Here is a 23,552-nt window from a genome sequence, read left to right as displayed (position 1 = left end):
TTGCAACACAAAAGTCTGCGCTAAGTTAAGTGAGATGAACATGGTTCACTCCTACTGTTGCAGGTATCAGCCTATGAAACTTGTCAAATTAAAGTAACACTGTGACGCGCTCTAGGAATAACACAAATAAATAACTGTATTCCAACATTTATTCTTTCACACAAAACACAGAAAAACACAAAAGGTACCGGTTACCTGCTCGGAAAATCAAACTTCTTAGTTAATTTGTGCACAAGTGCATTCGTGCCATCAACAGACAGAGCAACAGTTTCTTCCCACAGGCTGTCACTCTGATGAACACTGAACAGTCACAGAGCGGCAGAACAATCAGTGTGGAAAAACCCTGTCACCTGCAAATAAGATGTTTATTGTTCATCTCATCGTGTGGACACACATTTTATTCATGTAAATATCATCCCTCATCTGGCACGAATCTATTATTATATATATATATTATATTTTTTCTAAATTATATTATATATTTCAGCATCATTACACCTGTCATACTTGCACTATTGTATTTCACAGGCTTGTAATGTTTAAATATACTTCGAGAGCAAAGATAAACCGGAGTCAAATTCCTTGTATGTGTTTATACCTAACCAATAAAGCTGATTCTGAACAAAAAATATTCACTCCCAATCCAACCCCTTCTCCGTCAATGCCAAAACCAGGAAGTGAACAAGTGAGTTCAATCAATATAATCAGTGACATTACCGTTATTAAGTTCCAGTGAGCGCCCAACACCAATAATAAATACCAATAATAAATTCACTTAACTTCCATTTGTGGCTCCAACACCTGCAAACAGTGCTGGGACAAACTGAACAAACTGAAATGGAGGGATTATTGTTCAAAGACTTCACAACATGATGGTTAGAAAGAAACTGTCCATTTATTGACAAGCTGATATTTATTTAATACAGTAAGAGCATGATGCTGGGTTGGTTCTTGGTTGTGCCATTGGACCTAAGCTATATGTACAATACAAGGTGTCATCTTTTGTACAGGCATTGTAAATGTAGACGAATACACTGATAGCCACAGCAACCAGATCTTACCACATAATCGAGTGCTAAATTATTATTTTTTTATCAAGCTATGAAAGCCAACAATATGGACCCTTCTCCAGTCAATAAACTTCAACTTGAAGCAATCAGTCTTGGTGGGATGGTTAAGGTGTGGCTGGGTGAACTGAACTAAACATGATAGCAACAAAACATAAAACTGAAGTTAATCGTACACATGAATTAGCATTATTCATAAATATTCTGTGCTAATCTTAACTTCTGGAGTAAGAAGCTGTTAATAATACAAAGCTATTACAAAACAAGACATAGTCAAAAGGAACAGAGTAAAAAGCAAATGTTGATGGGCACAGAGGTTGAGCAAAGGTCTGAGGAAGTGTCAAGCTTGGCAAAGTGCTGTGATCGTTTTATGGCACACCGAGCCATACTCAACCGTTCCTCTCACTATCTCTGGTAAACACTGAGATGATGTGGTATCAAAGGTAAAATAAATTCAGCATGAGGCAAACAAGGAGGCTCAAACCGGCTCTTAGACCAGCTCAGGCCTGTTATGGTCCACCCACCATTTAAGTCGGATGCTTCCTCATAGAGGCGTCTACCCATGACTGGGATCAGTTCGTCTTACCCCCAGTGCTTAACTGAACCAAAGGGGGGGTAAAGACAAATGTGTCCCAGTATCAGTTGCACAGAACTGATGATTGATGCATATCTCCGATCACACATATTGTTTCTTCTGGGCGTGTGAGGCGAGGTCTTTGGCTTTCTCCTTAGCTGCCAGCGCCGTCTCTCTCGCTCGCTCCGTAGCGGTTTCCGCTAAAGTTCTTGAAGGAGTCTCACCTGCAACAGTAACAACACTTTTATTAGAAAATCTGTTGAAATATTTGTGTATTAATGTGATTATAGAAAAAAACTGTTCTATTTATATGGCTCTACATTTTGTGACAACACTTGCATAACATTTTCACTCTTTATATACATTTTGCCGACTTCCAGCAAAATATTACAACATCAAGAGGATGCAGAGATATGCTTGACTTCCAAAACAAATATATTTAGCTTTTGTATTTGATACCTTATTTTGTTTGCACTGAACTGCCCAAAAAGTGACTGAAAGTGTTGCAAAATGTATTGTATTTTAGATTCTTACAGCCTTTAACACACTTTGCTCCAATTCAAATATAGTTAAGCTAATACGTGAATATGTTCATTAATGGCAATTGCAAGAATCGAAACACAACAACCAATCAGAGCCGAGCAGTCTCTCAGGCTGTCAATCACACGCTGCGCATCACCACTCCACCGCACATGCTCACACGGTCAAGCTCGATTTCTTCAGTGTGCGCAGCGTCAGCAGGTATGTGTCCACAAAGGGTTAAAAACAACCACCGGGAATAAAGAAACTGCCCGTCCCTCTATTGCCAACTAGGCTTACACTACAGGACTGTTAAACCGAAGAACAGAAAAGAGGAAAAGCAAGCTAAAAAGAAAGAGTTGGACCGAGACAGAAACGAAACGAGAGTAAACATTGGAGCGGCATATCCGAGGTGAAGAGAGCTACGGGACCCGAAAGGATAAAAAGCGATGCAGAGTAAGACCGTTCTGATCGACAGGTAATTACCCCAGCTTCATTTCTGCTTGTTTTCAAAAAATGTTTCCACATTGCCAAGATGTCTGCGGTTACTGAGACATTGTGTTACATTGGTGTTGCAGACGGGCTAACGTTAGCTTGTTCCCGCTGCTGTTCAGCGTTGTTTCATGGTGGTGTGGCTGAAAATATGTTTGTGAAGTGCCCAGGCAGTGTGACCGTTTCGGACTTTCTCCTGATAGTTCTGTGTGCCTGTGCTCTCACGGCTAAACTTTCTCAACATCAGTGAGATACTGCTCAGTTGGCTCTGTTTTTTACACTGTCTCTGTTAGCAAACTTAGTGCTGTTGGTTTTACCGAAGAGAATTAGCTGTAGATTACCGTTCACAGCAAAAACACTGATTTCCGCTGGTTTGATGTCTCTCTGCTTCGATAGTGTTGGTGGTGTAATACAACGGCTGCGGTTGTTGTCATTTCACGTTTTTACCGGTGTGTCCGCCATATTATATATCTCGTTCCTTCAGTTACCATGGTTACTAGCCTGCGCGTGCATGACAGCCTCCTCTGCAGGGAGGGCTTTGGAGGCAGGACTGAGCGCCGCGGAGAGAGAGAGGGGGAGGGACCTGGAGGTTGTGATCTTTTATTACAATTGTGAAGCAAAGTCCGCTGCAGCTTTAACAACCTAGCGAGCTTCACTTTTGCTTCCTTATTATTTCTTGGTCATAGCAGATATTTTGACGAGACCCAAAAGAAAAAGATTAAAAATATAATTGTATCCACTAATGTAATCCAGTAAGTATTGTTGTTATTGTTCACCATTTACCTTGCATTTTGGCCAGCACAAATTCAAAGCCTTTCATGGTCTTTGTAACGCTGGTCTTGAACCTTGCAAGGCCAAATTCCTGGAAAGACAAAACACAAAGTCTGTTGTTGACAACCTTTAACTCATGTTGTCACATATTTACTAACACATGTTCTCAGAGCGTGACAACATAAAAAAAAATACCACTCATATTCCGTCATCAATCATTCAGCAATCTAACTTTGGCAGGCAGCTTCGACTGCTCAGCTGTTGCATCTTAACACTGTGTATAAAGTTTCCAATTACAGAATGAAAGTCTGTCTTTCAGACGCCACACACCACTTTCCCTGGGCTGTTACGTAGTGTGGCGCTCCACTTTACTCTACTGACCTGAATAGCTCTAGTCAGTCCGTACACATTGGAGGAGATCCAAGCTTCTCTTTTTATCTCCGTCCAGCCGCCGTTCTCAGGGTTAATTTGGTACTCGCAGCGCTCCTCCACGGACTGGGACAGAGAGGAAAAAACAAACAAAGGCAACATGAGGCAGTGTTGTTACTCTGTGCAGTGCTGAGTGTCTGGAAGCAGACGTTGTGGTACCATGAGACGTGCGTGGCTGATGTTCCATGTGAGTGTGGTCATGGTCCTTTTCTGAGGGTCCACAATTGAGTCCTCGATGATGTACGCCGAGCTGGCCATTTGCTTTGGAAGGTACCGCTCCATCCAGCGAGGAGCTCGGCTAGTTTTGGTCAACAGACGTCTGGAAATGAGGCAGTTGGCTGGAGTTACCTCTCGGAAGATGATGTCCTCCGTCAAGACATGGTTACTGCGGGAGAGAAGGACAAGCTGTGGCTCAAGACAATAAACATCTGTATCGGTCTGCAACTAATGATTATTTTCACCACTAAAATTTTATTATATACCTTTTATGTTTCTTCTATTATATAAGATTTTGTGGACTTTTTAAAAAAATTATTTCCAAAATAGAAAAGAGCAGGAGCAAGCGTTGCAACTTATTTAACGTAATTAAATATCATATCATATATAACTATCAAGCCATTATATCTCTAGGAAAACTACCAAATATTTAAGGCTGAGAAGCTGCGTCATTTTGCTTGCTAAAGGTTCACAACCCCCGGGCCGCGAAACCCTAAAGATGTCTGTGACAAACATACACGGAGTCAGCAGCGTTGTGTGGGCTGTGCGAAGTGTGCAACCGCACAGGACCTTGCGCTTCAACACTTCAAAGGTAGACCAAATCCCCTGGGAACCCGCAGACATGGCAACCCTAATCACATCCTATGACGTGATATGAAACTTTGTTTGATCATGAAGCCTGATGCTCCTCTTCAGCTCTGTGTTTATCAGTGAAATATATGAACTACACAGCATGGACATATGACAGCTGGTGGAGAAAAAGTTTATACTTCTACAGATCGTGACGCTATTGAGACAGGTAGGCTACAGAGCAACAAAACACACACAGATCTGTGTCATATCTGCTCCTCTCCTAATGTCTGTCAGAAATATTATAGCTACTGTCTGGTCCGTGTAGTAAAAAAGGTTGGGAACCAATTTATTAATATTGCACCTTTTCATTTATCAATCAAACTCATGGTTGTTACCGCATGAATATAAATGTAAAAGTCTACTCAACCTCAGTGGTGTCAGACCTAATCTGTCGACTGTAGAATCAGCAATATCATGCTATAAAAGCAAAAGAGTTCAATTACTTATTCTATGACAGAATGGCGTCTTTATATTGATTATGAGATTCGTATTACCAAGGGTTAAAGTGGGCCAGGGCAGTCCAGGGCTCAGCCCCAGCACATCGGTGTACGCTCTTGCATGTCATCATTTTTTATATTTTAATACTTTTTTCATCTATATAATTTAAACAATGACCAAAACAAGTTTGTTGTAGCTGTAGAGAACATTCACTAAATGTAAGAACTTGCAAATTTCATTCGGTTCCCCTTTTCCTGTCAGTAGTTCTGCTTTAAAGCAACCCAGCCAATCAGTGACCTCAGTCATGCGTAAATCAGTCAGACAGCACGTCAGAGTGAAAGGTGAACGACATGGTAGAGAGAACAATACGTCTGACACTGACAGATATAATATGTACATTTATCTGATTATCCTGTCATAAAAATCTTCTGATTTTTCAAAATGATACTTTAACTTTAATGCAAGATAACTTGCTGCAATCTTTGGTAATCAGTCTTTGCTACTGAGGGAACTTAAACATTAAGCTGTCAAGATAGCTCGTATTTAAATCTTTCAGCATTATCTGGGCAATCATTGTTTTAGCAGAATATCAGAGCAACTTAAATTACACCAAGGCTAGGTAATGAATGCTAATTTCACCATTTCCCTTCTATAATTATTATTAAATTGCGTATTTAGCATTCATGTAGATTTTGAATTTTCAGAGGATAAGTAAAGCAAAGAGGGGGAAACTTGCAAACTACACCAGAAAGTATATTAGACATCACTATTGATCTAAACTGGCTACATTTTATCGTAATCATCTGTAGTTTCACACACTTCTAAAATATCTAGAGTGACTTTATAAGCCTTTAATGTTCAGAACAGAGACTTATCTCACCTTGTCATATTTTACTGTTTACATATTATAAAGTTTTCTGAGTCAATGGCAACCCTGAAACCACAGAGCCCCCCACATAACATGACTAAATCCAATCCCTGATGAGAGGTTTTTAGCATGTAGGATCCTAAACTTACATTAGCTAACTATTTTGCACCACATCTTAGCATTCCATGCATACAAATGCTGAGACATAATTCCAGTTATTTACACAATGAAATATGAATGAAGAATTTCATGCAACGATGAGAGGTGAAATTCGACCTCACCTGTAAGGGTTGGGATATCGTTGCCAGAAAGCAACACAAACTTGGTCCCAGGTGCTTTTGAGCAAACCTGCGCAGCAGTAGTATTTCACCATTGTCCCGTGCGTTTACTCTGGCAATACCCTGCGGAAACAGATGACAAAAAACCGAGTCAGTTTCATTCAAGCCTTCAAATACAGCATCATAGTGACCGGTGTGTTTACTCAGGGTAAACACACGGTGAGTAAGTCAATGGCATTTCGACCAATGGGAAGTTTATGTTTTCTGTCAACGAGCCAGACAAATAATTAACAAAAATACCATTAATGAATGACAGGATTTAGGTTTGTTTAAGTGAGTTTTACGTTTTAAAAGGCCATAGACGTTAATGGGGTGCACATGATCCCGAACTTTCCAGCTAACCTGAACGCAACATGACAGCTGTCAGACAGATAAAAGCATCGTTTTAACTAATAAGCACCTCACTTACGCTTACGGTATGAATATGAACAGGCTATTCAGCTAACACTAAAAGCTCAGACTGATGCATGTTTAAACAGTGAGTGATTTACATCAAATATAACGTCAATTACATTTGTCACGTCCGCACTCCTTAGCTTCCTCGTTAGCATCAGCTAGCCTAGCATGAAGCAAACCTCGTGAATGAATGGCCCAGTGTAACCCAGAAATGTCTCTGACCGACATTCAAACAGGCAATTGCTGAGTTAATCTCAGAGGCAGTGATGGTTACCTGTATGTCGACAACCCTCAAAGGCTATGTTTTTGCATTTTAAACTTCTGTCGGGATGAACTTCAGCCATGCAGCCACCGACAAATTCTGTCAAACGTCACTCGGACTAGAGGGAAGGTCAAACATTAACGTCATATCCGGTGGGTGGTGCGGGTGCGATATCCATATTGAACGCTAGAGGGCAGCAGATGACTGTGCAAAACGACACACAGCATTTAAACTGATTTCATAATAAAACCTTTTGGTCAAATGTCGTTGGATGCTGTCAAAACAACTAAAAATGCCATCTGTCAGGCTCGTTGAAAAGAAAGACCTCTAAACTCAAAGGTAACATTACTCTGGTTAGTCTGGCTTTGTCTTGCTATTATTGCAGATGTATCCCCTAAAACACCCTATGGCCTACTGGAGGGCATGGATAATCTCCTCTGCATACTAATAATAATAATCCCTGAGAAAAATCGGTGGTTTGGAGCTGAATCTTTACACATGGCTTATACCCTAGGTCTAATGCCATAGTGTTAGCCTGCTAAGTCCTTAAGAAGGCTCAGAGCCTCTCAAATAATCTACAGCATGTAAAGGAAAATATGCTGAGGAAGGAAATCAGTAACGTGGGTGTCAAAAACCCAGCAATACAAACCCATTAGACAGTTTCTCTGTTTTAAATAAATCACACAGCATAGGCCACATATTCATTAAATGCTTTATTGGATGATATTTGGACCCACTGGTTCTTTTTTGTTGTATGAAATGAAGTTTTGGCGTATGACTTTAATGAACCTCAGCACGTTATATCTATGTTCCTTCTGTGTGAAGTGTGTTCCCTTGTCTTGGTGGTTTGTGCAGCTTTGAGGTTAAAGTTTCCTGTAATACAGAAAGTGTGTGCACTGGACAGCTAACACCAAATGTTTGAGTAACCTGCTTATTGTATTACAGAGTGTAATGTGGCACTATTTTCAGTTTTACTGTGTTTCCATACAGGATGTGACAGACATATATGTTGCTCCTACCTTACACTGATAGACTTAACAAAGCTTTCTGCAAGCAAAGATCGGTTTAGTTTGGCATGGAAGCTACCTGTTGGAGACCTGTGCAGAATGGGGACTCCATATGAGGTGAAGTCATGGATACATTTTCCTGTGTTCAAACAATGAGCAGCTGAGTGGACAATTACATGTGTTGACTTCTTCCAAATCACTTTCTGATCCTCTTAGCAGCGGCCCTCATGCTGTTATTATGATATGTTATAAAGAATGTGTGCCTCTCACTTTACAGTGTTCAGTAATGTGCACTCCGGTTCCTTCGGACGCAGGGGCCTGCTGGTCCGTCTAATCAGGAACAGCTGGTTGTCAGGTAAGAGCAATTAATTTCCTGGATGGAAACAAATTCATAGAGAGCCTCGTCTGGATTCCTTGGACGAGGATTGAATGTAATTTTTGGAATATTGAAATAAATCCAAAACACAACATTTGGATTAATTAAGAGAAAATCGTCCAAATGTTTTTGACAGCCAACAAATAGAAAAACAAGTGTGAAAATTAAATTCTCTCACAGTCACGATGATCCCTCTCTTCCCTTCATGAACACATTAATGGCCTCACGTATGCAATGGAGTGCATAATAAATTGGACGTTACTTACCAACAAGACCTCTGTGGTTACAATCACATTATACATTATACCAAGTTAATTAACACCCGAGTAAACATCTTAAACACATATTTGAATAGGTTCGACAAACGTTTTTTTCACAAGTACCGTTCACAAAGGAAAGACGAGCTTTACATAAAGCTATTCGCATGCAAACCCTGAGCCCGCTCCAGTGACACAGATACTCAAGCTCAGACCATTCAAGTCAAAAGGCTACTTTTGAACCACAAGCACCACAAACTAGAGGTGCTTTCAATGTCTCTTTCCATTATGTTAAGCTCATACTGCAGTGGGAGGATGTCCGCCATTGCGACCATTCAGAGTCAGACCTCTTATAGAGCGAGTCCTGAACGAGCCATCGGGGTGGAAAGACTCCGGCTTATCCTCGCAGCGGAAGACCATGAGGAAGCCGGTCCGGTAGTTTTTATTCATCCACCCGTACAGCAGAGGGTTGGCAAAAGTCGAACACATAGCTACGATGTGGAAAACTGTGTATATGAGTTTGTACTCCTTCAGCCTGAGCACCAGGTCCAGGTCAGAGGCCAGCTGAAACACGTGGAACGGCAACCAGCAGATGGCAAACACCACCACCACCAGCGCCAGCATCTTGGTGGTCTTTTTGCGGCGCTTGATGCTGTCGTTGCGGCTGGACGGGCTGACGTGATTCTTCAGTTTGACCCAGATGCAGATGTAAGCGTAGCTGATGATGGCTAAAGGAATGATGTACTGTAGGAGCAGCATTGAGAGGCTGTAGATGACCCCGTCCCTGCTGGTCCCGTGGGGCCACTTCTCAGAGCAGACTGCGAAGTCCATGTTAATAGAAGGGATCTGTTCATGGCGGTACTCTCTGAAGATGGCCAGGGGTGCTGCCAGGACAGCAGACGTAGTCCAGGTGAAGGCCATGATGAAGAAGCTGGAGTGCCACGTCAGGCGTCGACCGAGGTGGAAGACGATGCAGCGGTAACGCTCCAGAGCGATAACAGTCAGGGTCAGGATGGACACGTGCACACTCAGGGCCTGGGCGAAGGGCACCATGTGGCACAACACGGCCCCAAACTTCCACTCGTCCAGCAGAGTGTAAACCAGAGTGAAGGGCAGGCAGAGCGTGTTCACCAGGAGGTCTGCTAGAGCCAGGTTAGCGATGAAGAAGTTGGTCACAGTTCGCATGTTTCTGTAGCGAATTATCATGTAGATAACGAGAGCGTTCCCCAGCAGCCCCAGCAGAATGATGAGGGAATACGCTGTGATTAATGTGATCTGGACCCTGAGGTGCTTTGTGACGTCTGTGTGAAAACCAGGCGTGTGGAAATCCATGCTGCTGTTGAGTTGAGTCAAAGGATCGGATTCACCCTCCTCTCCTTCGCTTGTGCTGTTGGATGTGTCTGGTGGGCTCATTTTAGCTGAAGATGCCAGAAGGAGTCTGAGCTGACACCTAAGGAGAGAGAATGTGAAATAAAATCAGTTTGTGGCACAAACCAGGCAGAGCAGTATTTCCGTCAAGATATGAAAAGAAACAAAGGTAGTCATTCAGAAAAACACCTGAGCTAGAGGTGTTTATTTATTACCAGTGATAAAACTCAATTTCTAGTCACTGCTGACTCCACAGACAGATACACATGGTGTCACCAGTTGCTTATCTGCACAGGAGGGTCATTCCCCAGGTATCCCCCTCTGTACATCCGACCCAAGGGTGAAAACAGGATCCCTCACTGGCTTCCCACCGGTCACTTCTTCGCTTCAATGCATGACCAAGCCAGGGGTTAGCGCTGCTGGGAATTAAACCCTGGTCTTCCTTAAAGGGCCAGGTCACCAATCTTCAACCTCAGTCCTATCATGCTATTATGTGGAGCTAATGCCATTATGGTAGAAAAACAAATGGAATTTCACTCTGTGCCTTTGGAGGACGCTATCCGCTTCTCCAATGAGCCCTGGAAAACCTCCGCCAGACTACGTAAAACGCGTCATCTGGAGGCCAGGGAGCTCGCTAAACTACACTTCCTCAATCTAGGCTCCGCCTCTGATGTCATGGCTCGTTCAAAATCGTCAGGTTTGAGATGTAGACTGCAGACCTGAAGATTCTTTGATGACCCCCCGGTATATTCTCATCCTATTTCGGAGTCTTTCCAGCGTCTCTCGCTGGGCTGTTCGTTTCAGAGGGAGGGGCGCAATGCACGCTGGGTGTTGTAGGAATGTGGAATGGGCGAAACCACGAGCTGTTCGTACAACTTTCTCCACAGTTATGGCGCCAATTTCAAATATTATCGCTTCTATCGATTACAGAGAAGACCAGCTTTGACTGACAGTGGCTTTTTCCAAGGGCCAATTGCTCCTTTAATATCTCCTAGCCCACTTTGTCGCTCCCTTAATGCACACATTCCTTCATTAATGTGTTCAGAAAGCGGCATCATGAGTGGTTCAAATAAAATCACGTCATTTATTCTCAGGGTGTTTTTCCCTTCTCACTGTAGAAAGAACAGCAAGAGCTTTGACTAAATCCAAACTCTTATGAAATTCAACTGAAGAGCGCTGATATCCAACTATGTTTCTATTCATATCACCTGGAGTGGCTAGTTTGTCAGACTGTTTTTACACTCATTTAGTGTTTAACGTGAGTGCTGCAGATAAGAGAAGTCTCTAATGAATGTGGCCTAATTATAAGAACAACTGCGCAAGATTGCACTGAGGAAGTGAGGGTACTGACAAGCAAAGCAAATGAAACATGCATTTCAGTAACAGATGATAATCAGCTCTCTTTGAACACAAATATAATCCTTCTGCGCTCCAATGCCGAGGACAAAATACACCAAAAAGCTACCTGAAGCTGTGTATATGGAAGATATGCTTCCCCGCGGCCTTGACATCAGCTCCAGCAGTTGTACATTTTGTGCACGTACCTTGCAAGTTTTTCATGAACACCTGTGCCATTATAAAGGCTAAAGGCAAATGATTGAGGAAGCAATGTGATCAGGAGAAGCCAGCCAGTTCAAAGCCACATCATTAGAGCGGCAGGCTGCTCTCTCATTCACAGTCTGCAATCTCATAAAGGGAATATGGTGAAGTATGTCTCATTTCTGCCGGAGGGATCGGTGCTGGGACGTGTTGCACAAAGCAATTTCAGGTAGAAATACTCAATTTTCAGGAAACTTTATGTTGTTTGTTATCTCATCTTTTACGTGCGAGCTCCTGCTGAAGACGGGGAGAACATACTGTCATCACTTTTGCGTTTGAATCTTAAATGACAGCTAAGGCTGTGCAACCACATTAAGCAGATGAAGGCTAATTAAATTAAGTGACACTAGACTCAGCCAGAGGCTTCAAATAAATCTGTACTCTGGTTTTAAAGAATTTCATTTCAAACTGGACAGTGAGGAAGTTTTATAGTTAGAAACAGACATCTGCGGCTGACACCCTAGTTCTCTCTAAGGGACTACTAAGACAAACAGACTCCATTTAGTGAGAGGTCATGTCTTCTGTGACAGACCCTTGGATAATCTCTGCTTGGCTTTTCTTTGCTTTTTCATTATTTTTTTAACAATTAGATATTTAATTGAGGAAAATAAGGCGCACATTTTAAATAATGCTGCATTATTGTGGTTCCTTTTGTCTTTTGTATCTACGCTACCTGAATCATATTGTCCTCTCTCTAATTGCCTTCCAGCAGCAGGGGGTTCAGACAGGAAAGAGTCTGTATGTCTCAGTATATGTGTGTGTGTGTGATGTGTGCATTTCCCCGGAAATTAAATAGCACCAACTCATCCTCTGCATGTGCCCCTGAAGATTTAAGTAAGCAATATAAAATGTCAGGAGTGAGGCCCCACACAGACATCATGGAAATGACTTGCAGAATAACTGACTGAAATTGTGCTCATGACAACTGTTGTTGCACTGCCAATAAACCAAAAGGCATGCACACCCTGTCTGCACCCTCTGCCATCACAGCCCTCCTACAGGAGCACACAGTCAGGATGTAGGCGACATGTGCACTTTCCAAAGCATCCGTAATTTGTCAAAGCACCATTTTTCTGATCAGCGATGGTAATTCTTGACTTGTGGCGAGCTTGTGCCAGAGAGCGATCTGTCAGCATACACCTGCTGGAGCAAGAGGACACAGTGCAACCGGGCTCTTGTGAACTCTACGCACAATTGCCAAATGATGACGAGCCACCTAAATGCCAATCAAATATACACCGATGCTTCGGTTGTGCGTAATTTGTCGCCATTTAATTAACTTACTGAGGAGTGCGCAATCAATTATCCCAAAAGCAGCTCTCCAAGCTCATTCAGCAAGCTCGACAGGTGCAGATCGTTTGCCTCCAACACAAATACTTTCTTGTTCTACGCAATTTGGACACTTGTTCTTGTTCTGTCTCAAATATTGCTCTCACATCCAAATTACGCACATATAACACTTAAAGCAACTACAAGTTACGCAGTCAGAACAGAGCAGAAAATGCTTAATCTTTCCATCTAAGGGATACATTGTCACAATAAAGTACAAATAAACGCTATCCACATATTAATGCACTCACCTTTCCCACTATTTCTCCTTTTGAAAACGAGTCTTCACTCGACTGTGGCGTGAAACGAGGGGAAAAATCCCGAAGCTCCTCCCAAGCTGTAGCGCCCAGTGCGCATCTTGTGGCTCGACTGTGCGTTCCTGAGGCAGGTCTACAGCGTCCACATCAGTGCCAGGGACTGTCAGTGGAGATCTGCGCAGGAAGTGCGCTCTGTAGATGACATTTATATTCGAAGGGATGTATTATATGTCGATTCTATTGCGATGAACAGTAACAGGAACGCAATGCAACATCCCATAATGTAATTTAAAGTGGTTACATCACCGAGTTTATGACATTTTGCAGTTTTATCTTCATTTATTAGTCACTTCATTTCCAGGAAGGCTTTCCTCTTAAACCCTCTTCTTTCCTCCTCTCGTGCATGTGTACAGTGAGTGAACTTTGGAGCCGTACACGGCTGTAAAGGAAATCCTCCTTTATTTCTTTACTTGAGGCTCAGTGTTACGGATCTAATTTAAGCAATCAAATGAACATTATAAAACATGACACAACTTCTAATTGTTATGCAGCAGCATGAACGTGCTGCCAGATTGAGTTGATTCACTGTGAAGACAATAAAGACACAAATCTCTCACAAGCTCATTTCTCTGAGCTCCCATGGCTTCCTCAAATAGATCAAAGTTTGTCGTATTTTTCTTTTTGTTTAAGATCTAAACACAAACATAAAATCTCAGTTTTGGGTGCCAAAACATAATCTCAGAACATTTCATCGAACTGTTGTGCTTTTTGAATGGGGTTTGGTTGGAAGCTTCAATCAATAGTACTCAGAGTGAGTCACTAACCTGAATGATATCAGTTCTTCTGAGGTCTGAATGAACGGCGCTACATTGCTGTGTGCCGGGAGTAATTTTCTTTCACACATTGGAGCACCAGCTTCTATCACATTGTGAAAAGATATTTGGACAGACATCAAGACATTTCAAGGTTGATTGACAAAGTATGAAATAAAGCTATTTCTGAGCACACTCAACAATCCTGGAAAAGCTTTGGGCAAAAGTTACCTTGACATAAACAGGATTTATTGAACCAATAACACAATGAATATAAAACTAATATGAATTTGCAGGGGCTGTAGGTTGGTGCAGTGGTTAGCACTGTTGCCTCACAGCTAGAAGGTTCCAAGTTCAAACCCCAGTTCGGACATAGTGGAGTTTCCGGGTAGTCCAGCTTCTTCCCACCATCCAAAGACATGCTCATTAGGTTCATTGCCCGTGGGTGTGAGTGTGAAAAGCTTGCTCCCCATGAAAGCTGGGATAGGCTCCAGCCCCCCATGACCCTGAACAGGACCCTCAGTCTGAAATTATCTCCTCTCATCAGACAGATATATATAGAGGAGCTTCAGCAACTGTCAGCCTCTAATGATGTGATTCTGCAAACAGATCAAGAGATCATGCCTCCCTTCACGCTTGTTTCTTGAACGTCCCTGGACTTGCCGCAAGATCCTTGAATCATTTTGGTGAGATTTTATGTCGTGATGAAATAATTGCCATGCTGATTGACTGGGCTGCAGAGATTACCCTCATTGATCGCGGTGCAGGCCGCCTCTCTGCCTCAATTTATTCTCTCAATTATGATAGCCGTGCCCCTGCCTCCATGTGCACCCGGTCACTCTGCAGTCAAGGTTAGCAATTCTGTCAGCATGACCTGCATGCACGAATGATAAAGGATTTCTGCCCTTGTCACAAACTTGTTTATCTCACAAGGGTTCTTTAGAGTTTTACAGTATGGCCTTGGAGAAAATTAGGCCTCTCTGCAGTGTGAGCGTCAGTTAAACAGTTGGTTTAACTGCAGTTCTTTGCAGCGTTACACATTTACCTGAGCTCATATCATACATGTACCTGAATAATGAGCAGCACATCCAGGAAATTCACAGTGCACACACTACCAGGGTCCGTCTCTCCGTGTGTAGGCCATGTGAATGAATAAATGTGGAGATGAGGACAGAAAAACAGACATTTCCCGTTCGTGCCTCCTTCTTTCTCCTTTTGGTGTTTCTGACATGGGTACTATTTGACAGGTGGAGCATTTAGCCAAATCTTGAATTCTTCAGTGATTAAAACATTGATCTAAAAGGATGGATGATGTGTGAAGTCTGCAAATTAGATCCCAGAGGCAAACCTCTGTGTGGGATGTTTCAATTATACCTCCTGGTGTACTTATCTTTTATTCTAAGACACACACGCCACATATCCTGTTCAGAAAATTAGATAGTTGATGTTGGCAAAAGTTATTTAGTTACAGGTGCACTTCACTGATTTTACACCTGGAGTTGTCACACAAACAATTTTATGATGTCTAGTCTGACTCAGTGGATGTAAAATGGATGCGTATGAGTTCTCCTCCCTTCTGCTGTCTGCGTGTTGTTGTTTTCAAGCTCTAAAATTCACACATTTTGGCAAAGAGCCAGCGTTACAAAGTGGGTGTGTGTGGACTTTGAAAGACCTGAGTATTTATGGGAATTTTCTTATATAGGAATTCTTGTAAGTTACTTTGCGTAAGTGCATTACTTTACTGGAGTGGTCATTTAAATCATATGAAACCGTAGGAATTTAGGGGGCCACTTCCAGAATTGTACTCTTATAAATGTCTTTGTGGAGATGGCTTTTAAATAGATAAGCTATAATGTAATGGGGAAACTTCATCAGCCACAATTGATAGATTAAATAATTATTTATTTATTTTTACCACTGTATTTGTGGTCCCTGACGTTTTTCTATATTGGTACAATATATCCTCAGACTTAAAAATAGATATTCATCATTTATATCCTATAAACTGACTGTTTTTGTTTTGTTTTCTCTCATTTTATATTCATCTGTCTTCTCTTTTTTCTTATTTTTATCTATCTTTTTTCTATTATTTTATTTTGTCATTTTATGTCATTTTTAGGTTGGCTAGTCCAAAACTTCCTTTAAAAGATTTCCTTGGTATTTCTAAAATGCTGACTACTGCTCTGCTTGTGTCATGACCACAGACTGTCATTGGTTGCTCATGAAGGAAGTAGATGATTCTGTACGTTCGTCATAGCACGCAAATGTAACTTTATTTCACAGCAGTGTTCCGAGCAGCGCCTTTGCAAAGTGAAAGAGAAATAAGCGAGGGAGATTACAGAAAAAGTATCGGACCACACGACTTCAGATCCTGCTGTTTGCTTTGGAACATTTGGACCAATCACATGTGCGCCTTTGGCTGACACATGCGCAGTAGAGATGTACGTCTTGTTCCCAAACAGCAGCCGAAGAGGGATCAGGGAGCGGATGGAGGGACCTTGAAGTATTTGGCGTCATAATTCTGCGAACAACAGACAACGTAAGTTCGTCAAAGTGTTAACTTAAAGTCAATTGTTGTCATTATATCCGAGTTTTACATTTTTGTTGCATAAACAGGCGGTTTACTGGCTGCTATACTAAGCTAAACGCTAGCAAGCTTCATACAGTGCAAAACCAAAGCAAACATCTGACCAAGCTTTGACAATACAAATCACAAGCTAGCTTATAGAGTCCCGTGAGAAACCACCTGACTTCTGCTCCTGCTCGCCCTGATTAACATTTACACTTGAACTGGCTGTCGTTTACATTTCAAGTAGGCGAATACAAAGGAGCAAGTGGGAAGTTATATGCAACGATTTATTGTAAGTGTTGGACCTCAGAGGGGAGGGGCACAGCACACTATGCCGGATCCAGATTTAGACAATGATTAACTTCACATAATGTTATGAACTAAAGTAACTGTCTTGAAACTGTCTTCAGGAACTCTCTCTGTCCCTCTTTCCATCCAGGCTTCTGCTTTCACTTCCTCAGTGTGGACAGTCTTTGGAGAGGAAACTCCCCTTAACCATGGCTGCTGCTGCTAACCCCGCTACATCTTCCAAAGACAGCCTGAAAGAGGACCTGACATGTGCCATCTGCTGCGACCTGTTTCGGGAGCCTGTCATGCTGGCCTGCATGCACCACTTCTGCAAACCCTGCATCTCGAGGTACTGGAGAGGAACCCAGGGACCTGTGACCTGCCCACAGTGTCGCAAGGAGTTCAGCTGCAAGCAGTTTCAAACCAACTACCTTGTGACAGCCATGGTGGAGAAAGTCAGGGCCACAACCTCGGACACTTACCTCAAGAACCTAGAGGTGAGTTCAAGCTTATGTTAAACTATGATCCTGCTGGATTACCTTAATCACCTTTGCTTTTGGTCCTTTGGAAAGTGTTATTAAGTTTTTGGCAGTAAATTAACTAATTGAAAATGATCATTCTGTACCTTCTGTGTTATATAACTCGAATACACTTCTGACGTAAGTTTCGCTCAATATCTGCGTTACTTTGTCACTCTTTGTCACAAAGGTGTGTTTTGACTCTAGTTTCATTTTGGGAAATTGGTTTATTCAGTAACATGCAGAGAATAAGATAAGAAGATCAATACCACTCTCTCCAGTAAATAACAAAATAAATACAAGGCAAAAGCCTGCTAGCTTAAATACTGGAAACAGGGGGAAACAGCTAGCCAGGCTCTTTTCCAGAAGTGATCAAATCCACCATTTGAACACCTGTAAAGTTTATTGATCAACAGGTTATATCTAATTTTTGAAATCCATACAGAAACTAAAGTAAGCAACAAACACACAACAAGTAGCAGTTTAACGGGCCTTACGTGCCTGTGTTGATTTCTTGACTGGATGAAGTCACTTCCTGTAATCCCTGCTTACTTCCTGCCAACCTAATGGTGACTTGCGGTGTAATTACTAAGATGTTAAAATAGACTGTAATTTGTGCTGTTTTTACACCAAATTGCAATCAATTATAAGATAATTCAAGACATTAGAAATACATTAAATTAAAACTGCAGTTTAATTGTGCAACACAATAAGTGTTCTTTCTTCATCAATCATTACCAAAGAGTTTACTCATCACTCAAAAAGTTCCAATAACAACAAAAAGTCTTGAGGTAGTAGTAGTTAGTCCAGGATCGTTATTGTTGTTGCTCAGTGTTAGGCAAGTTCACATTTGAGATCCTTGATTCTCTGCACGGTCTCTCTTTATGTCCTCTTGTTTCTGTCCTCTCACCTGAGTTATTATAGTTTTGAAAGTTCCATTAGTCTTTCTTTTTGGTTTCTGATTTCAGGGTAATATTAGTTTTATTTTCAGAATTTGACTAGTTTTAGTTTAGTTTTAGCTCTTTAGGTATTATGTGGTAGTACACCATGTACTCTGGAGGTCTAGATGTTGTGCCGTTGTCTGACTGTGACCTTACGTTAGCAGTCTCCTGCTCCCTTGACTGCCGTAGCCGGAACTTTTAGTGTGCTTCTCTGTGAGAGCCTCTCAGGTGAACTTTCAAATTAGTGGGATTTTTCCCTTTTAGCTGCCTCCCACAAATGTCGCCGTTGCTCTTCATCACGATACATTTGCTTTTGTCTACTACAGGGTCGTAGTCAAAGTATTTCCATACAGGACTGTGCCGCTTCCTGCCTGCTACTTTAGCCATTTTGAGAAAATCTAGTTTGCACATTAAGTATCGTCTTCTTTGGAGGTTCTACAGGAGCCGATATCCGCTGTGTTGCTTTGCTGCCACCTTCTGGAACTAGTTTTATGTCATCTTCAAGTGGTTTTACTACGAAACGAAGCAGTTTTCTAAAAACTGTCATTTTAATTTTTATTTCAGTTAACGAAATAATTATTTCACTGCTAGTTTTAATATTAGTTTTCGTTAACTATAATAACCCTGCCTCACACTGATTTGCTTTGTGTAACATGCAGAAACAACTGAAGGAGACTTTGGAGAACCACCGCCTCAGGAAGGACGACTTCGTCAACAGTATTCGGCGAGACAAAGACAAGATGGAAACCATAAAGGTACACTCCTCCGGGGAAGTCGAGGGATGGCAGCACTTAGCAGATAAGAATGCACACGTCCTCCCTAATGGCTGTTTGCAATATGTTGCTGTGCATGTTTGGAGCTGTTTGCACACGTAGCAAGTGACAGCTTGTGCTTTGATATGTAAATCATTACAGTGTCTACGCTTGGGTGCATAAATGGCTCTCTAACCTCTGACTTCACTGTGTGTTAACTATGCATAGGCAATCCTTTCTGCTATTCAGCCTTATACATGGGAACAAGTCTGCCATATTTTCTTCCTTGTGCATTGACACAAGCAGTTCTGAAGTCCTTTAAATGTTTGAACAATACCAAACTGCATGACGCCGTGAGACAAACACCAACACATCTAATGAATGTGAGACAGATGGAAGATAAAAGCTAGACTTTTTTGGGCATGCTGTGCTGCTACGTCGAACAGGAAAACTTTCCTTGCTTCAACACTCTGTGTCTGTTTGACACCGAGCTTTGAGATGCTAATTGTAGCTTCATTATTCCTTGTTTGCCTCACTCTAGAGATTGGCACTTTTGCAGGATAAAGTTGTAAGTTATTTAGGGCTTTAATGGTACATACAACTTTGGTAACTGGTGAAAAAAATGTGTTAATATGAAGAAAACAACATGCTACGTTTTGTCTTCTTCTGGTGTCATCGGTCAATTTTTCCCTTCCACAGAAACTGGGGTCAGATCTGCAGGCTCGTGTCAAAGGAGAATTCAGAGCTCTCCACCAGATCCTGCTGGACGAGGAGACCTGCGTGCTGGAGCAGCTCAGGAGAGAGCAGGAGGAGGAGCTGGGGAAAGTCCAGCACCACCTGGAGGCCATCGAGCTGGCTCTGAGGGAGCTGGAGGAAAATATGAGAATGCTACAGCAGGCTAGCGCTGACACTGAGAGCGTGGTAGTGACAGAGGTAAGGATCCAGCTAGGACAAAAAGTTTAAATGTGGATCAAAGTTTGTCCAAAAGTTTAATGCCTCGTGGCAGCTGTCAAGCTGTGAGTATATAAATCACATGCCACTTTAAATAAATCCCAGAGTGTCAAGTTTTGCATCAAATGGAAACAAAAGTTGTTAATGTCATGTTTCTTTCATTTCCTCCCTCCAGCTCCCACAGCTTCGGTAAGCATTCATTTCAGTGTCACAAATGATTCAGTGCTTTTGGCATTTTTGCATCTGTCATATGCTTATTTGATTTCTGTCTCCATTTATTGTATTTTTGTGCCGAGAATAAATCACCTTAACTAAACACGTGTTTGCTTTCCTTCGACAGACCGTGTGTGCGGGCGGATATTGCTCCAGAGTTTGATATAAACGCTTTCAGCAACAAGTACATGGCCCCATTACAGTACATCACATGGAGAAAAATGTTCAAGGCTTTGAAGCCAGGTAATTCCCCCTCCGTTGTGCTTCATTAAACAGTAAAGATGAAAGCTGAAAAGTGGTTCTGCCTCGACAATGGGAGTAATTACAGAAGAATTACCAGCGTATTATATATATAGATACTGAAGTGGTAGCAGAATGGAGGTAATGACAGGGTTGTTCTAGTGATAAGTAGCTTTCAATTTATAATTTGACACTCTGTTGGATCCTATTAGCGAAGATTTTATCACTGTTATAATTTAATGAATTGTTTCATCCCAAAGGTCCTTCGCCATTAACTTTCGATGTTGACACAGCGCACCCGAGCATCTACGTCTCCAGGGACAAAACTGTGGCAGTCGAATGTGACGTTGTGATCCCACATGCAGGCCACAACAAACGCTTCATCCAGTGCATCAACGTTCTGGCAGCGCAGGGCTTCCAGTCAGGCCGACACTACTGGGAGATAGAAGTGGGCTCCAAACCCAAGTGGGACCTGGGCGTGGCCTCTGAGGCCGTAGACCGGCAAGCTCGGATCAAGCTGAGCCCCGAGAGCGGCTACTGGACGCTGCGAGTGCGAAACGGGGCCGAGTACTCGGCCGGCACGCAGCCGTGGACGAGGCTGCAGCTGGGCTGTTCCCCCAAGACGGTGGGCGTTTTCTTAGACTGCGAGGAGAGGAGGGTGTCCTTCTACAACGGCGATGACATGAGTCTGCTCTACTCGTTCACCAACGGGCCGAGGGGGAAGGTGTTCCCCTTCTTCAGCCCATGCATCAGCGACAGTCGTCAGAAGCCTCAGCCTATCAAACTCATCCACTACCCTCCTGTCGCTCTGTCCGGCTAACGTGGGTCCAATCAATAAATAGCTTTTCAGTATGTAGGAGCTGTCGGTTCACTTATTGACCAATGACTGTTATCTCTCTGCGATTAAAAGACAGACCTGCCATTGTTAGCTGTCCGAGTTTAAACTTCCAGACGGTGTCTTTATCGTTAATGCTGTAGTGATGTGTGGGGTATTGTCAGAAGCTTCTAGTTTATATCTGTAAATGACCTCAAGAGCCTTGAAACGTTCTGAACTTGTCATTTTATCCTTTTAAAGATCGTCATTGTTATGTAATCATTCTGAAGAGGCTCTTATTTTGAAGGAGCAATCAGCAAAATGACATTAAAAACACAAATATTCAGCCACTCTGGGTTGAATAAGAACCATTAAATCACACATGAAGACGTACAAGTTCTTTACTGTTCAACCATATTTCTAAAGGATATATTTTTAACCTTGCAATGATCATCTGAATAATTATCCTCCATCAAGTCAGACTGGCCTTTGGCTCGTTTGCAGAAGCCTTTTAATCACCAAAAAGTTCAATCAGCCTTGAGGAATCGTGCACTTTACTACTGAGTTTTTATGTTTGATTTAATGGTTCCTCATGTTTTAAACATAAGCCTGAAATGAAAATCATGTGCATTTGTATTTCCAGTGGATTTTCTGACTTGAGCTTGACACCCAAATGTAACTTCAAAGCACCTTATGAATTAATCAGACAACTTAGCAGCCCCTGTTGATTTTTATTTTTTTATTGTACAATCATTTATATATATTACATGTGCCTTAGTTTGAACTCATGATATGTTGCTCACTTATTTTCAACTATAAATAACTCTAATGTAATTATTTGCAGTATTGAGTCTATGCAGTCACTTTGTTTTCATTGCATGTTACCTGTCAATCGTTTCCTGATAAAGACCAAAACATTAGTGTAAAAACTGCTGATTCAAACAATAAACCAAATCACTTTTTCTTTCTCAAACAAACTTTGTCTTTGATCCTTCTCTGCAGCTGTGACACCGCACACTCCCTTGACCTCACTTGAAATAATCAAGGATGTTATTAAGCATCATCAAAGCACAACGCGCAACTATGAATACACGAGCCATCTCTGACACTTAAACAGCGAGAACAGGCGGGCTCTCGCTTATCTTCACAAACACACAAGAGCACTGATGTCCTGTTTCCTCCCGCCAGGTGAGGGGTCATATAAACACAGTGACAGTGGGGATGCCTCTGCGCCGCTCGGCGGGCCTCGGGGGCACAGAAAGCAGGATGCTGCTGCCTCCTCTGCAGATTGGAAAAGTGGCACAATAAGCTGCGCCAGATGGGGACTCGTGCTTTTCCTCTTCAAAGAGGTGGTTTCGAAACACTTAAAGCACGTTCACTTTGACCTGTGAATGCAGGCTAAAACAATTCAATCTGTTCATTGAAGAGAACCCCTGCTGTGTGTGAATACTAATGAAGTACTCACATCCTTTATTTCAGTAAAAGTGGCAATATTACAGTCCACTGCCACAACAAGTCCTGGATTCAGATCCTTAAAAGTCAAAACATGAAAGTTTGTATTACCAGAAAAATGTACAGAAAGCGCACACTATGCAACAGGAGGTCCCTGTAAGTGTTTTACTATTATATACGTATAAACGTATTACTGCTGCATTAATGTGAATGTTGCATTTTACTGCTGAACATGTTTAATGTTGGGCTGCAGTGGTTAGAGCCTCACAGCTAGAAGGTTCGTAGTTTGAATCCCGGTTCGGACGTAGTGGGCCTTCCTGTGTTGAGTTTGCATGTAGGTGTGAATGTGAGTGTGACAGCTTGTCTGTCTCTATGTGTCAGCCCTGTGACTGACTGGAGACCTGGCCAGGGTGACCCTGTGACCCTGAACAGGATAAGCAGTATAGATAATGGATGGATGTTTAACGATGTGCTAACTTTTTACCATTTCTCACTCTGTCTTTAATTAATTTTAAAGCTCCTGTTAGGAACTTTCAGTTTGTGTTGATTTTGGCGCCCCCTGTGGACAAAGCTCTTTGCTGATTTTGTCCTCTACATGCTTAAGTGGTGGGTTTTAACACACACACACACACACACACACACACACCCCATGTTAGGCATTAAAAATAACAATATAACTAAGAAGTGGGGGAATTTCTCGACCCAAAAAACCACCCGGGGCGGCTGTGTGGTAGAGTGGTGGAGTGGGTTGCCCAACAATTGGAAGGTTGTCATATCAATCCCAAGCTCCACTTGTCTACATGCCG

At 42.2% G+C, this 23,552-nt stretch overlaps 3 protein-coding genes across 4 annotated transcripts; 1 reads left to right on the top strand and 2 right to left on the bottom strand.

Moving 5' to 3' along the window:
* Window positions 1–883: 883 nt before the first annotated feature.
* Window positions 884–7,105, bottom strand: prelid1a (PRELI domain containing 1a). Of its 2 annotated transcripts, none has more exons than XM_069670034.1 (6): window positions 7,016–7,105; window positions 6,289–6,408; window positions 4,012–4,237; window positions 3,805–3,918; window positions 3,436–3,514; window positions 884–1,865 (listed from the first exon to the last, which is right to left on the bottom strand). In XM_069670034.1, the coding sequence occupies exons 2-6, from the start codon at window positions 6,378–6,380 to the stop codon at window positions 1,744–1,746; spliced, it is 633 nt and encodes a 210-aa protein (XP_069526135.1). In that variant the 5' UTR covers window positions 6,381–6,408; window positions 7,016–7,105; the 3' UTR covers window positions 884–1,743. The 2 variants fall into 2 exon arrangements, with proteins under 2 accessions (XP_069526135.1, XP_069526136.1); XM_069670035.1 differs by lacking the exon at window positions 7,016–7,105 and adding an exon at window positions 6,858–6,930.
* Window positions 7,106–8,940: 1,835 nt separating this feature from the next.
* npy7r (neuropeptide Y receptor Y7) lies at window positions 8,941–13,242 on the bottom strand. The gene is made up of 2 exons (XM_069670450.1): window positions 13,191–13,242; window positions 8,941–10,093 (listed from the first exon to the last, which is right to left on the bottom strand). The coding sequence occupies exon 2, from the start codon at window positions 10,054–10,056 to the stop codon at window positions 8,941–8,943; it is 1,116 nt and encodes a 371-aa protein (XP_069526551.1). The 5' UTR covers window positions 10,057–10,093; window positions 13,191–13,242.
* A 3,221-nt stretch (window positions 13,243–16,463) lies between these two features.
* On the top strand, window positions 16,464–22,262 carry trim105 (tripartite motif containing 105). Its single transcript, XM_069670146.1, has 7 exons — window positions 16,464–16,547; window positions 17,017–17,362; window positions 18,984–19,079; window positions 19,776–20,009; window positions 20,203–20,216; window positions 20,368–20,483; window positions 20,741–22,262. The coding sequence occupies exons 2-7, from the start codon at window positions 17,075–17,077 to the stop codon at window positions 21,298–21,300; spliced, it is 1,308 nt and encodes a 435-aa protein (XP_069526247.1). The 5' UTR covers window positions 16,464–16,547; window positions 17,017–17,074; the 3' UTR covers window positions 21,301–22,262.
* The last annotated feature ends 1,290 nt before the right edge of the window (window positions 22,263–23,552 follow it).

Source organism: Semicossyphus pulcher, unplaced genomic scaffold (genome assembly GCF_022749685.1).
Source record: "Semicossyphus pulcher isolate SPU_LCO1_2020_fin unplaced genomic scaffold, fSemPul1.0.p SCAF_2, whole genome shotgun sequence".
NCBI classification, from domain to species: domain Eukaryota; kingdom Metazoa; phylum Chordata; class Actinopteri; order Labriformes; family Labridae; genus Semicossyphus; species Semicossyphus pulcher.
This window is presented reverse-complemented; position numbering and strand designations above follow the sequence as displayed.

Excerpts from the sequence above, each read along its gene's own strand:
- prelid1a (XM_069670034.1), bottom strand. The coding sequence starts at position 6,380 with ATGGTGAAATACTACTGCTGCGCAGGTTTGCTCAAAAGCACCTGGGAC. Across the intron at positions 4,238-6,288 it reads CGATATCCCAACCCTTACAG|TAACCATGTCTTGACGGAGG; the intron begins GTGAGGTCGAAT and ends TCTCTCCCGCAG. Across the intron at positions 3,515-3,804 it reads GACTGACTAGAGCTATTCAG|GAATTTGGCCTTGCAAGGTT; the intron begins GTCAGTAGAGTA and ends TTGTCTTTCCAG.
- trim105 (XM_069670146.1), top strand. The coding sequence starts at position 17,075 with ATGGCTGCTGCTGCTAACCCCGCTACATCTTCCAAAGACAGCCTGAAA. Across the intron at positions 17,363-18,983 it reads CTTACCTCAAGAACCTAGAG|AAACAACTGAAGGAGACTTT; the intron begins GTGAGTTCAAGC and ends TGTAACATGCAG. Across the intron at positions 20,484-20,740 it reads GTTCAAGGCTTTGAAGCCAG|GTCCTTCGCCATTAACTTTC; the intron begins GTAATTCCCCCT and ends TTCATCCCAAAG.
- npy7r (XM_069670450.1), bottom strand. The coding sequence starts at position 10,056 with ATGAGCCCACCAGACACATCCAACAGCACAAGCGAAGGAGAGGAGGGT.